This window comes from Procambarus clarkii, chromosome 2, assembly GCF_040958095.1.
Source record: "Procambarus clarkii isolate CNS0578487 chromosome 2, FALCON_Pclarkii_2.0, whole genome shotgun sequence".
In the NCBI taxonomy this organism is placed as follows: domain Eukaryota; kingdom Metazoa; phylum Arthropoda; class Malacostraca; order Decapoda; family Cambaridae; genus Procambarus; species Procambarus clarkii.
This window is the reverse complement of record NC_091151.1, coordinates 36,482,828-36,498,047: the sequence shown is the minus strand read 5'-3', so window position 1 is coordinate 36,498,047 and position 15,220 is coordinate 36,482,828. Positions and strand designations below refer to the sequence as shown.

The 15,220-nt window shown below is 39.1% G+C and overlaps 2 protein-coding genes across 5 annotated transcripts in view; one reads left to right on the top strand and one right to left on the bottom strand.

The window, feature by feature from the left end:
• Positions 1-11,746, top strand: part of LOC123762231 (cytochrome P450 3A41) — a 44,394-nt gene extending 32,648 nt beyond the window's left edge. For all 4 annotated transcript variants that reach the window (XM_045748604.2, XM_045748603.2, XM_045748606.2 and 1 more), the window contains 4 exons: positions 3,740-3,958; positions 5,480-5,540; positions 11,057-11,247; positions 11,397-11,746. In XM_045748604.2, the coding sequence (XP_045604560.1) occupies positions 3,740-3,958; positions 5,480-5,540; positions 11,057-11,247; positions 11,397-11,575 (650 nt within the window). In that variant the 3' untranslated portion in view covers positions 11,576-11,746. The remainder of the gene's footprint in view (positions 1-3,739; positions 3,959-5,479; positions 5,541-11,056; positions 11,248-11,396) is intronic.
• Polr3H (RNA polymerase III subunit H) overlaps positions 5,580-15,220 on the bottom strand; it is a 103,096-nt gene continuing 93,455 nt past the window's right edge. The window contains exon 7 of the mRNA XM_069324288.1: positions 5,580-6,033. The gene's annotated coding sequence lies outside the window, so the exon portion shown is untranslated. The remainder of the gene's footprint in view (positions 6,034-15,220) is intronic.

Sequence of the window (15,220 nt, the reverse complement as noted above, 5' to 3'; positions counted from 1 at the left end):
TTTCTATCTAGAACCACTCCTAGATCTCTTTCTTTATCAGAATTCTTTAAAGATTTCTCACATAATATATAGGTTGTGTGGGGTCTATGTTCTCCTATTCCACATTCCATAACATGACATTTATTAACATTAAATTCCATTTGCCAAGTGGTGCTCCATATACTTATTTTGTCCAGGTCTTCTTGAAGGGCATGACAATCATCTAAATTTCTTATCCTTCCTATTATCTTAGCATCATCAGCAAACATGTTCATATAATTCTGTATACCAACTGGTAGATCATTTATGTACACAATAAACATCACTGGTGCAAGAACTGAACCCTGTGGTACTCCACTTGTGACATTTCTCCATTCCGATACATTGCCTCTGATTACTGCCCTCATTTTTCTATCAGTCAGAAAATTTTTCATCCATGATAGAAGCTTACCTGTCACCCCTCCAATATTTTCCAGTTTCCAGAACAACCTCTTATGTGGAACTCTGTCGAAAGCCTTTTTTAGGTCCAGATAGATGCAGTCAACCCAGCCATCTCTTTCCTGTAATATCTCTGTGGCCCGATCATAGAAACTGAGTAAATTCGATACACAGGATCTTCCTGATCGAAAACCATACTGTCTGTCTGATATTATATCATTTCTCTCCAGGTGTTCTACCCATTTAGTTTTGATTAGCTTTTCCAATACTTTCACTATTACACTTGTCAATGATACAGGTCTATAATTGAGGGGGTCTTCCCTGCTGCCACTTTTGTAGATTGGAACTATGTTAGCCTGTTTCCACACGTCTGCTACGATTCCTGTACACAGGGATGCCTGAAAGATCAGGTGAAGTGGAATGCTGAGCTCAGATGCACATTCTCTCAGAACCCATGGTGAAACGCCATCTGGGCCAGCTGCTTTGTTCCTCCCGAGCTCCTTTAGCATATTTTCCACTTCATCTCTAGACACCTCTATCCGCTCTATGTTGTTCTCTGGAATTCTTATTGTGTCTGGTTCTCTGAAGATTTCATTTTGTACAAACACACTTTGGAACTTTTCATTTAATGTTTCACACATTTCCCTTTCATTTTCCGTGAATCTGTTTCCCATTTTCAACCTCTGGATATTATCCTTTACCTGCAATTTGTTGTTTATGAATTTGTAGAATAGGCCCGGTTCTGTTTTACATTTATCTGCTATCCCTTTTTCAAAATTTCTTTCTGCCTCTCTCCTTACTGCTGTATAATTGTTTCTCGCATCTTTGTATCGCTGGTATGTTTGGGGGTTTGGCCTCTTCCTATACTGATTCCATTTTTGTGTCTTTTGGTCTCTTGCCCTCTCACAATTTCTGTCGAACCAATCCTGTTTTCTGGTCCTGCATCTCTGTTTTGGTATGAATGTTTGTGTGCCTTCCTCGTATAGTTTTAAAAATTTGGCATACATTTCATTTACTTCCCTGCCTAGCAACAATTCTGTCCAATTACACTCATTAAAAAAATTTCGAAGTTCCCCATAGTTGCCTCTCTTTAAATCGAGTTTATCAACTGTTTCAATGTCCCCATTTTCTTCTAGATGATATCTTAAAGCATATTTAATGTCTAACAGGATGTGATCACTCTTTCCCAAGGGAGGAAGGTACTGGATGTCAAAAATCTCTTCTTCTTTCCTGGTGAATACTAGATCCAGTACTGACGGTATATCTCCTTCCCTCATTCTTGTGGCTTGCTTTATGTGTTGATACAAGAATGTCTCCAGAATGAGGTTCACAAATCTGCATGTCCAAAAGTCCTCCGTTCTTGCTTCATAGGCCTCCCAGTCTATTGCTCTAAAGTTGAAGTCCCCCAGTATCAACAGTCGTGATTTATCTTTATCTGCTTGTACAATAATATCTCTCATGACCATTATGAGGCCCTCTCGTTTGTCATCCAGTTCTTCCTTTGTCCACGTGTTGCTTGCTGGTGGGCTGTAGGTATTTACAATTATCAGGTTATCATCCTGATTCCAGACCTGCAATGCCATTATGTCAATATCTCGAGGGTTTTCAAATATTAACTCTTTTACCTTCAGGTGTTTTTTCACCAGTACAGCCACTCCTCCTCCCTTCCTAGTTTTCCTGTCACGTCTCCAAACTGAGTAGCCTCTTGGGAATATGACTTCATTTATTATATTTCCTTCAAGTTTCGTTTCTGATAATGCAACAATATCTGGGACCCTAAGCTGGATTATATCTTGCAACTCCAAAGTTTTTGACCTCACTCCATCTATGTTGGTATATACAATTTTCAGGAACATGTTCCCTTTTCCTTTGCTCTTTACTCCCCCTTCCACTACTGATCTTGTTGCTTTGTTTTTATGTACCATTTCACAAGCTTTCCAGTCCCTGTCACTTTGTAAAAAAAAGAATTTCTGTCTTCTTCATTTCTATCCCCATTTAGACGTTTTGCCTCAATTAGGTTCATTTTTAGCTTTTCTCTGTCTTCCTTGGAGAGGTCTTGTCTTATTGACCAAGATTTGCCAACCTCATCACTCTGCAGTTTCCTGGCATTTCTTAGCACTTCCATCATGTTTTTCACTCCATTAAAGGTCACCCTTAAGGGGCGGTTCTTTTCTTTCTCATATTTTCCTATTCTTCTAAAATCACTGACATTTTCCTTTGAGCCTTCTCCTAAACCTACTATTTTCTCTATGATTTTCATCTCTTCTGCCGCTCGGTCCACCCTAGATGAAATTTCCTTCTCTAAACATCCAAAAATGATTATGGACTTAGTTCTATCTGCAGTGTTTTGTACCAGTTTACTGTTGGTAACCAGTTCTTTCCTAATTGCTTGCCTAATTTCTGCTTCTTGTTGGTCATTTCTGGTTTTGACTTCCGAACACACTTCTTTGATAGTCTCTTTCTCTTTTACAACTTGAGCATATGTCGCTTTTATTTCTTCTTTATACTTTTCTAGTTCTTTATTCACCTCCTCTATGTGAGTTGTCAGTGAAGTTTCCAGTTGGAGATCCTTACCTAACTCTATGTTAGCCCTTAGGCTTGCTTGGAGTTGTTCACCATATGAGTCTATTAGTGTAGATATGATAGAGCCCAGTAGGCTCAGGAACCTGTACATTAGTTGACTGACAGTTGAGAGGCAGGACCAAAGAGCCAGAGCTCAACCCCCGCAAGCACAACTAAGTGAGTACAGAACAACAAGAGCAGGTGGTGTACTGCTTTATGTGAAAGAGGACCTGAATGCAACCAATAATGAGGAATTGAACACCATGGGATCCTCAAAGTGTATAGTGCAACATACTAGCTCAAGATTGTAAAATACCGACAGTGGAAGTGTACAGGGCTGACACAGCAGCAGAGGAAGTTACTGCTCTGCATAATGTGATCAATAAAAACAAACTCAAATATTCCTAGGCCTAGTATAACATATATGTACTATATTAGGCCTTAGATAGTGTGTATTAAACCTAGGATGGTTAGGTTAGGTTTTATTAGAAACATAAATAAAAAAAACTTTTCCATTTTGTCCAAATTCAATAGGACCAAATTCTGCTTTCTAATTGTCCATTATGTTAGGCGGTTATAATATTCACTATAATAACATACATATGATGGTCCCCATTACTACTATAAGTACTAACTTAACAGGAGAATGGGCTGGTATATATGTACTTTTGTTTAATAAATAATAATTATTATTATATTTATTATGTGCTAAACTAACAAGAATGAGAATAATAACAACTAATTTGGGATTCTGCTTCAGTGTTGTCAGACAGAATGATAGTGGCTCAGAGTGTGATGTTCCTGATAGCTGGTTATGACACAACAGCCTCCACGTTGGCCTTCTCATCCTACTTACTGGCCAAGAACCCTACCCACCAGCAGCGTCTCCGCCAGGAGGTTCAGGACATAGTTAATGAGCACGGTGATATTACCTACCAGGGTATCATGGAAGCCAAATATCTCGATGCTTGTCTCCAGGGTAAGAAACATCCCAAAGACCTTCCACATGTTACTACATATCTCACCGGCAGCTATCCTAACACTTCTCCTTTTACCAGTCAGCTCGACAAACATTATATCCATAATTCACTCACTTAAAACCAAAGTTGGGAACATTAGTGAAATACCATCTATGGTTTATGAGTGCTGCTCATGCTCTTGCACCACCCATAGCTCTGCTATTCAACATCATATTAATTATAATAATGTTTATTCAAATGAATATGTGTACAAAGAACACACATTCAATTAAACACCAAGTACAATTCCAGGGAATGGAGTAACATACTAATAAAGCCACTATTACGCAATGCATTTCAGGCAAAACTTTTAAAAATTCAGATAAAAATTATTTAAAGGGATGAGGATGAAAGTGTAAACACTTAATAATAAAAAGAGAAGCTAACAAGTACAGTAATTATCAAAAGAAAGCGCCAAGCCGGAAGAAGCTAACAAAATAGAGAAATTTTATGAAAAATAACAAATGAGTACAATAAAATGGTGATTTAATGATAACATACATTGACTATTACATTATGGAGTCTGTAGTTCTAGCAACAGTACAGTAGTTTATTTACATTAATAAGAGAATGGAAATACTGTACTAAGGTGTAATTTAGAACAGCAACTGGAACATAACCTAGAGAATAATAGTATAATTTAAGTTTAATGGGGCCAACACTTAAAAATAAACAAGGATCAAAAGAAAAGGAGTAAACACTTTTATAAATGAAATGCAACAATTAAATGAAAATGAGGACAGGACATAATTATAATTAAATAACATTTAATGTTTCACACATTTCTCTTTCATTTTCTGTGAATCTGTTTCCCATTTTCAACCTACTTAGCTCCTTGAGCATTTTTTTCACTTCTATGGAAATGCCTTCCACTTCTATAGGCACCTATGTTATTCTGTGGAATTCATACGGTGTCTGGTTCTCTGAAAATTTCATTTTGCACACACTTTGGAACTGTTCCTTTATTATCTCACGCATTTCCTTTTTATTCTGTGAATCTGTTTCCCCATTTTCAACTTCTGAATTTTATCCTTTACCTGCAATTTGTTTATAATGAATATATGGAATATGCCTAGTTCTGTTTTACATTTGCCCGCTATCCATTTCTCAAAATTTCTGCCTCTTCACTTTACCATGTATTTCGTGCTTCTTTGTATTACTGGCATATTTGGGGGTTCGGCCTCTTCTTATATTGATTTAATTTTTGTGTCCTTTGGTATCTGGCCCTTTCACAATTTCTGTTGAACCAATCATCTTTTCTAGTTCTGCCTTTCTATTTTTGGTATACTGTACATTTTTTTTTGTGCCAATCATATATTTCACAAAACTTGACACTCATCTCTTTACTTCCGTGCATAACAATAAGTCTTCCCAATCAAATTCCTTAATGAATTTAATCAAATTTACTGTGGCCACGTGGTGATGATACATGTGGAAGAAGCCAATACAGATCATGCTACATGTTTATGTTGTTTCCTCAGAGACTCTGAGGTTGTACCCACCCTCCACCTTCGCTGAACGGCTCTGCACCAAGAATTACAAGTATGTCTTCCATTTCAAGAATATGAGAATACTGTATATAAAAAAGTTCATTGGCCCATGCAAGGCAGCTTTATACTGTATATATATCGAACCAAAATATAATAATAATAATAATAATACACAGAAAATCACACTAACGTGACTGCATCAATGAGAAAATCCTTAGGAGCCGTGATGAAGGTTCGAACTTATGTGGTGGGTGTTCCCACACATGCTCTAGTGACTAGACCATGACATGGAAAAACCACTGACATGCTATATATGATACTAGACCTCGACATATCCATGTCGTGATCTAGTCGCTAGAGTGTGTGCGTGGGAACCCTCATCACGGCTCCTCCTGATTTTTCAATAATAATATAGTAATAATATTCAGGTCATGGTAGTACAGTCAGGTTCGTTCTCGATTCACAATCGAGAATTCTGGGGATCGAATCCCGGGCTGGATAGAAATGGTTGGTTACGTTTTCTATCACCTAATGCCACTGTCTACCTAGAAATAAATAGGTACCCAAGAGTTAGTAAGCATGTTGTGGGATTACATCTTGAGGAGGGTCAGTAATTTTACCCTTGGGGGGGAAATTTGATACAAGTACTGTACGGTATACAGTATATATATATATATCCAGTATATAATGGCTGCCTATCCCCCCGATACAATGAATTATTTGATTTCTATAAAATATAGAGAATCAGATTACATTAAGCAGTACAAATACAGTATTTAATATTCACTATAAATAGTATTATTCAACAAAAATAGTCTCAATTAGGAAGAAATATAAGACTTAATTTTGCCAAGGTAGTTTTTAAATTAAATTTTTAAATTACATACATACATACATACATACATACATACATACATACATACATACATACATACATACATACATACATACATACATACATACGTACACACATACATACATATATATATAACTGAAAACTCACACCCTAGAAGTGACTCGAACCCATACTGCCAGGAGCACAATGCAACTGGTGTGTACAGGACACCTTATCCACTCGACCATCACGACCGGACAAAAGCTGATGGTAGCCGAGGCTATTTGCCCATCAGCCCACCGGCATTCTGATGATAATCTTGGGCATAGTATTTTATCAAATCACCTCATTCTTTGGGGCACACATGAGGAACACAAATGCGAACAAGCCTGAATGGTCCCCAGAACTATATGCAACTGAAAACTCACACTCCAGAAGTGACTCGAACCCATTGAGGGAGCCGGTCGGCCGAGTGGACAGCACGCTGGACTTGTGATCCTGTGGTCCTGGGTTCGATCCCAGGCGCCGGCGAGAAACAATGGGCAGTTTCTTTCACCCTATGCCCTTGTTACCTAGCAGTAAAATAGGTACCTGGGTGTTTGTCAGCTGTCATGGGCTGCTTCCTGGGGGTGGAGGCCTGGTCGAGGACCGGGCCGTGGGGACACTAAAAGCCCCGAAATCATCTCAAGATAACCATACTGCCAGGAGCACAATGCAACTGGTGTGTACAGGACACCTTATCCACTCGACCATCACGAGAAACAAAAGATCATTCGGAAGCATGAGAACGGTACACGTGTTGTTGAACTTTGTAGGCAGTACAACAAAGCCACATCAACAATATGCACTCTACTTAAGAAGAAAAATGAGATTATGGGTGCTAAAGTGGCAAAAGGAGTAAGAACAATAACGAAACAAAGACCACAAATACTTGAAGAAGTGGAAAAGTTGTTATTAACACTTTCAGCCTCCCGGCGAATGTAAAAAAAACAACAGTATGTGCTCCCGGCGTTTTGCCGCGTAAGCGTAAAAACAAAAATGTGTATACTCTTTTTTCTCTCCTGACCTTAGTTCTTGAGCTACGTATTAAATTTTGGTACCAACGTGTTCGCAATTAAATTCTCTAGAAGAACATCAGTAAAAAAAGTCATGAAACGTATATAGGGATACCAGCACCAAATAAATAACTACGAAGATGACTCGCCGTGAGCGCCCAACAGCAACAAAATGTTTTTATTCTTGGGATTGTTATCACCTCCACACTTGTCCTACAGCGTTAATTTTGGTATCAATGGACTCGCAATGAAATTCCCAACACGGTGATATGAATATAGGCGTAAAATAATGATTGCGGCCTGCCCGCAAAAGTGTGGGAAGTGGTGAAATTGTTACCCGGTGTCGGTGACGGGACGACGCACGGCGCTTTGAAAGTTTATACTTATTTCATTCTCATGACATTATTATTCTATGTACGTCATTCATTTTTGTGTCAATGTGTTCGCAATAGAATGTTCTATGAGCCCGTAGGTAAAAAAGATCAACAAAGCGTAAGATAGAATAGCGCAAAATATAAAACAACGCTGGAACATATCAGTGAAAGTCAAACACACACGAAATGTTATGTTTGTGAACCTTTCATGAACTTATTGTACCATGCAGCCTATTGGTGAGAAAGAGAGCCTCATGGCGCGACCAATATGGTCGTCATGGTCTGGTAAGTCGTAAATCACAGGGTAAAATTGCAAGACATGAAGAAGTCAACGACATCATCAAGAGGAGCCTCGCCACAGCCCGCTGCCCGGCACAAAGAGAACCACACTTATCCAGACCTAACGACCCTCAGAAGCGCCCTGATGGGGTCACCTTGCTACCTTGGAAGGATGGTAAGCAAGTGGTAAGGGACTACACGTGCGCTGCCACACTGGCCAGTACCTACCTCCACTACAGCACACGTGAAAGCGGTGGTGCTGCTTCTTTCAGGGAATCGCAGAAAATTATTAAATACAGAGGTCTAGCACACTGCTACAGCTTTGTTCCGATCGGCTCGGAGACCCTCGGTTCGTGGGGAAAATGTGCATTGAAGTTCCTGAAGGAATTGGGGGACAAATTGATCAGCGCTACAAAAGACCAGAGAGCAAAAAGTTTCTTGTTCCAGCGCCTCAGTGTTGCGATTCAGAGGGGAAATGCCTGTTGCGTCTTGGGCACTAGTCCAACTTCAGAGGAATTCGAAGAAGTGTTTGACTTGCAACAATGATCGAACCCGTCTGTGACATTCATCAATGTTTCCCATTGTTGTGTTTTTCAAGAGATCCATAACCTTTAAGCACCTTTTTGCATTATTATTTTTGTATCAACCCATGTATATCTTGTAACCATCAAATGCATAATAAAGCACAAAAAATAAAAAAGGAAGGGGGTGGTAGGAGAAAAGCACACAGAAACTGTATTGGAGGGGATCTAAACATTCCCTCTAATGCGTTATGCGTGGTTTCCTCCGAGGCTATGGGTCCCCCTTCCTCCAGCTAGAGGTGGTACTCCCTTTATATATATATATATATATATATATATATATATATATATATATATATATATATATATATATATATATATATATATATATATATATATATATATATATATATATATATATATATATATATATATATATATATATATATATATATATATATATATATATATATATATATATATATATATATATATATATATATATATATATATATATATATATATATATATATATATATATATATATATATATATATATTATATATATATATATATATATATATATATATATTAGTATATTTTGGTAACAGTCTTTCTTGTAATCATATGTTGTTAAATATGACCGAAAAGTAACGTTAATCATTCTAACACGAATTTTCTCAATATTTCTTATGTTTCTTTTTACTGCCGATTGTAATTGAAAAATCAATTCTCCAAAATTCATTTTTATTTCTAGTCTGACGCGACACCTGAACGCATTTCGTAATTACCTATTACATTTTCAAAGACTTTAGTTTACACACACAACTGTAACCTGTAAACACGCCATTTGCTTCCATATTTATACTTGCATTTGGGTGAGGTGATATGGTACAACAGTTTAGGATGAGGTGAACAAACTTGTGACAAATACAAGGCAGAACATGAAACAATGGGTATTAATTGGATATGAGAGCATAAGAATGGAAGTAACTGCAAAGGGCCTATTGGCCCATACTTCCTCTTGATGCTTCTGTATTGGTACGGAGTCTTGAAGTGGGTAGAATATAGTTGTGCATTAATTGGCTGTTGATTGCTGGTGTTGACTTTTTGATGTGTAGTGCCTCGCAGATGTCGAGTCACCTGCTATCGCTGTATATATTGATGATTTTTATGTTGTTTGTTAAGACTTCTCTGGTGATGGTCTGGTTGTGGGAAGAGATTATATGTTCTTTAATGGAGCCCTGGAGTTCCTTAATGGATACCCCCCCCCCCCCCCGGGGGGTGGGGGTCAAGTTAGTTTTGAGCGATTCAATTGTGTTAAGTGAATTGTTTGCAGAGTCGTTTGGCTGTTTTGGTTTCTTTGAACATTACACTTGTCTGTATTGCTTTTCTTACTTTCTGGATATTTTCTCAGCGAGGGATAGGTTATCTTGAGATGATTTCGGGGCTTATCGTCCCCGCGGCCCGGTCCTTGACCAGGCCTCCTTTTTGTTACACCCCCCCTCCCCAGGAAGCAGCCTGTAGCAGCTGTCTAACTCCCAGGTACCTATTTACTGCTAGGTGAACAGGGCAATCAGGGTGAAAGAAACTCTGCCCATTCGTTTCCACCTCCACCAGGGATCTAACCCAGAACCTTAGGACTACGAATCTCAAGCACTGTCCACTCAGCTGTCAGGCCCCTGACCATAACAATGATCATCATATAAGGGTGATCATAACAATCTCCTACTCCCTTTGCATGTGAGATGGGGCCAGGTTCAGTCTGTGGTCGCTGGTAGGCCATACAAGACTCCCATGGCTGATCTAATTCAGTAGAGGAAAATCATCTTAGTGAGATAGCTTCAGGGAGCCACCAAGGAGCTACCAGAGAGGCCTTTCATTACACTTAACCCTGGGGGTTTGGTGTGGCTGGGGGTGGAGGGAATGATATACTGTAGTTGTCGAGCCTGGGCTAATAACACTGTTAATGAGAAAATCAATGAGGTCGCAGGTTCAAGTCACCTAAGAGCCCCAGTTGATTTTCTCAATGATACATATAGTATCACACCGTGATGTATATCATGTGATTTTTCTGTGTAACACTGTTAATACTGGTTCCTGATTATAATTGTCTCCCTTCCCAGTTGTTCTTATTGCATCATGTCTCTTGCATTTCCCCCTGGTGTACAATTTCTTTGGAATCGTTGCTCTTGAGGCTGCAGAGGAGTAGAGCAAGTTCAGTGCTCATGTTTCACTATTCTATTTTTTTGCCCGATCTCCAGTATCTCTCCCTGTGGTACTTTCAGTATTGTCCCGGTTCACATCGTCCCACATGTCGGCCATCGGTTGTAGTGTTAAAACTGTCCCAGCTAACACTGTCCTCCATTGCTACCTTAAGCTTATATGAACAACAGATAACTTCTTATCTACATCTACAGTACATTTGTTTGAGCAAAAAGTTGTCCAAGTTTGTATCATGCCTTGCTACTTGTAGATTACTAAAAATGAAATAATAAATGCAGGATCCCTGGCACTGAGCTGATCCTGCATGAAGGTGACCTAGTGATTGTGCCCATATGGAGCCTGCAGCATGACCCTCGGTACTGGCAACAGCCTGAAGAGTTCCAACCAGACCGCTTTTTGCCAGAGAACAAGACCCACATCAAGAGTTTTACTCACATGCCTTTTGGGATGGGACCCAGGAGGTGCATAGGTTAGTCTGCCAATTTTTGTAATGCAAAAATATTACTTATTTTCTGTTGCTTTATCATATTTCTCTAGCTACATTACCCCAAAACCTGATAAAAATATATGAGTTTCTAGGTCATGTTACTGTGAATTAATCCTTTTTTTTTATTCTAGCAATGCGGTTTGCTCTTATGGAAGCCAAGGTGGCCCTGGCCAAGCTGGTGCTAGCAGCAGACTTGCAGCTCTCACCTAGCCACAAGGAGCTGAAGATTTCCTCATCTCCCTTCATCCTGAGGCCAGAAGGAGGAGTCAACCTTGTCCTGAAGCCAATCACTGAAGCAGCACACAGCTAAACACCAAACTACCCACCCAACCCACCACTCACTTCATATTTCTTAACCATTGGAGATAAAGCTGGTTCAGAATCTTTTGATATTTTTTCACATTAATTTGTATAATTATGTACGGTATAAGTGTTGTTAGGCTGACAAAGTTTACAATTGGTCAGGTCTACATAAACAGGTGATACATACGGTATAACCATTTAAGCCTAAAACTAATAGTATAATTATGTTTATAAATTTGCTAATCTTATTGGATGACACCTATATACGAGGTCCTTTCTGTATGGTAGTCGTATGATAGTGTAGCATCTCTCAGGATACAACTGCTTTCCCAGGAGCAAAACAAGCGACCGTGTTCGTCTTTCAACAACACTAAATCAGACTAATGTGACGAGGTCAGCAATTGATTGGTGCATTGACAGCCAATCATGGACTGCTGCACCACTGAAGACTATGCATTAATCCTGGCCACTAGTTTATAAGGCACGGGGTTCACAAGTGATATACACACACACACACACACACACACACACACACACACACACACTCACTTATGCACAAGTGGCCAAGGAGAAGGAAAAAATAGAAGAAGCAGTAAAGGAAGTCAAACACTGCAGCAACCAAGATAAAACAAACATTAGGCTAGAAGTGAGGAAAGAATTGGCATCTAACCCGAAGTTGGTGCAAAACACAGTTGATCGGAGTAAGTCCCTGATCATTTTTGGCTGCAAAGAAAAGGCGATAACATCTAGGTCAGAAAGAGCTGTAGAAGAAGCTAAAGTAGTAGATAAAATTGTTGGCCTCGTGGAAGGTCTTACAAACAGAGAGAATGTGTGCGACTACAGGAGAATAGGCAGGTACGTAAAAGGGAAAGATCGACCTTTGAGGATCACCCTAAACGGTGCCAAACAGATGGAAGAAGTACTAAGGAATGCTAGAAAATTGCAAAGGGATGAGGATGGGAAAGGGTGGTCGTTAAGACGAGATCTTTCAAAAGAAGATAGAGAGAAGCTGAAACTGAACCTCGCCGAGGCAAAACATTTAAATGAGAGCAGGAATGAAGAAGAAATAAATTCTTTTTTCTACAAAGTGATAGGGGTAGGCAAACCAGTAAAGTGGTACATAAAGGCAAACCAACAAAATCAATAGAGAGAGGGGGAGTGAAGAATAAGGAGAGGGGGAACAAGTTCCTGAAGATTGCATACACCAACATAGATGGAGTGAGATCGAAGATACTGGAGTTAAGTGATGTAATACAGCTGCAGACACCAGACATTGTTGCACTCACGGAGACAAAACTTGAAGATGTAATTTTAAATGAGGTCATATTCCCAAGGGGCTACTCAATTTGGAGACGGGACAGAAAAATTAGGAAAGGCGGTGGCGTTGCTGTGCTGGTAAAAGAAAACCTAAAGGTGAAGGAAATAATGACTGCCAATCCACAAGAAGTTGACATAATAGCACTAGAGATCTGCTATGAGGATGATAAACTAATGATGATAAATGCTTATAGTCCACCGCCAAGCAGCACATGGTCAAAGGAGGAGCTAGATAGTAAACGTGAAGGTCTTATAACAATAATGAGAGAGATTATAGCGAGAGCGGATAACGATAGATCACGACTGTTGATAGTCGGTGACTTCAACTTGAAATCCATAGACTGGGAAGCATATGAAGCTAAAACAGAAGATTTTTGGACCTGTAAATTTGTAGACCTCATCCTGGAAACATTCTTGTATCAACATGTTAAACAAGCTACGAGGATGAGGGAAGGGGACGTTCCCTCCATGCTAGATTTGATATTTACCAGGAAGGAGGAAGAGATATTTGACATTCAGTACCTTCCTCCCTTGGGTAAAAGTGACCATGTCTTTTTGGGAATAAAGTATGCAATGCGTTATAAGCTGGAAGAAAATAAGGAGGTTGAAGCAGTTGAAAAACCAGACTTCAGGAGAGGACATTATGGTGACCTTAGAAATTTTTTTAGTGAGTATAATTGGACAGACTTGATGCTAGGCAAGGAAGTGAATGAGATGTATGGCAAGTTTTGTGAAATATATGATAAAGGCACAAAAAATTTATACCAAAACAGAGATGCAGAACTAGGAAACAGGATTGGTTCAATAGAAATTGCGAGAGGGCTAGAGACCGAAAGACACAAAAATGGAATCAATACAGGAAGAGGCCGAACCCCCAAACATACCAGCGATACAAAGATGCGAGAAACAACTACACGGCAGTGAGGAGAGAGGCAGAAAGAAATTTTGAAAAAGGGATTGCGGACAAATGTAAAACAGAACCAGGTCTATTCTATAAATTCATAAACAACAAATTGCAGGTAAAGGATAATATTCAGAGGTTGAAAATGGGAAATAGATTCACGGAAGATGAAAAGGAAATGTGTGAAACACTAAACGAAAAGTTCCAAAGTGTGTTTGTACAAAATGAAATCTTTAGGGAACCAGATACAATAAGAATTCCAGAGAACAATATAGAACACATAGAGGTGTCTAGAGACGAAGTGGAAAAAATGCTCAAGGAGCTCGGTAAGAACAAAGCAGCTGGCCCAGATGGCGTTTCACCATGGGTTCTGAGAGAATGTGCATCTGAGCTCAGCATTCCACTTCACCTGATCTTTCAGGCATCCCTGTGTACAGGAATCGTAGCAGACGGGTGGAAACAGGCTAACATAGTTCCAATCTACAAAAGTGGCAGCAGGGAAGACCCCCTCAATTATAGACCTGTATCATTGACAAGTGTAATAGTGAAAGTATTGGAAAAACTAATCAAAACTAAATGGGTAGAACACCTAGAGAGAAATGATATAATATCAGACAGACAGTATGGTTTTCGATCTGGAAGATCCTGTGTATCGAATTTACTCAGTTTCTATGATCGAGCCACAGAGATATTACAGGAAAGAGATGGTTGGGTTGACTGCATCTATCTGGACCTAAAAAAGGCTTTTGACAGAGTTCCACATAAGAGGTTGTTCTGGAAACTGGAAAATATTGGAGGGGTGACAGGTAAGCTTCTATCATGGATGAAAAATTTTCTGACTGATAGAAAAATGAGGGCAGTAATCAGAGGCAATGTATCGGAATGGAGAAATGTCACAAGTGGAGTACCACAGGGTTCAGTTCTTGCACCAGTGATGTTTATTGTGTACATAAATGATCTACCAGTTGGTATACAGAATTATATGAACATGTTTGCTGATGATGCTAAGATAATAGGAAGGATAAGAAATTTAGATGACTGTCATGCCCTTCAAGAAGACCTGGACAAAATAAGTATATGGAGCACCACTTGGCAAATGGAATTTAATGTTAATAAATGTCATGTTATGGAATGTGGAATAGGAGAACATAGACCCCACACAACCTATATATTATGTGAGAAATCTTTAAAGAATTCTGATAAAGAAAGAGATCTAGGAGTGGTTCTAGATAGAAAACTATCACCTGAGGACCACATAAAGAATATTGTGCAAGGAGCCTATGCTATGCTTTCTAACTTCAGAATTGCATTTAAATACATGGATGGCGATATACTAAAGAAATTGTTCATGACTTTTGTTAGGCCAAAGCTAGAATATGCAGCTGTTGTGTGGTGCCCATATCTTAAGAAGCACATCAACAAACTGGAAAAGGT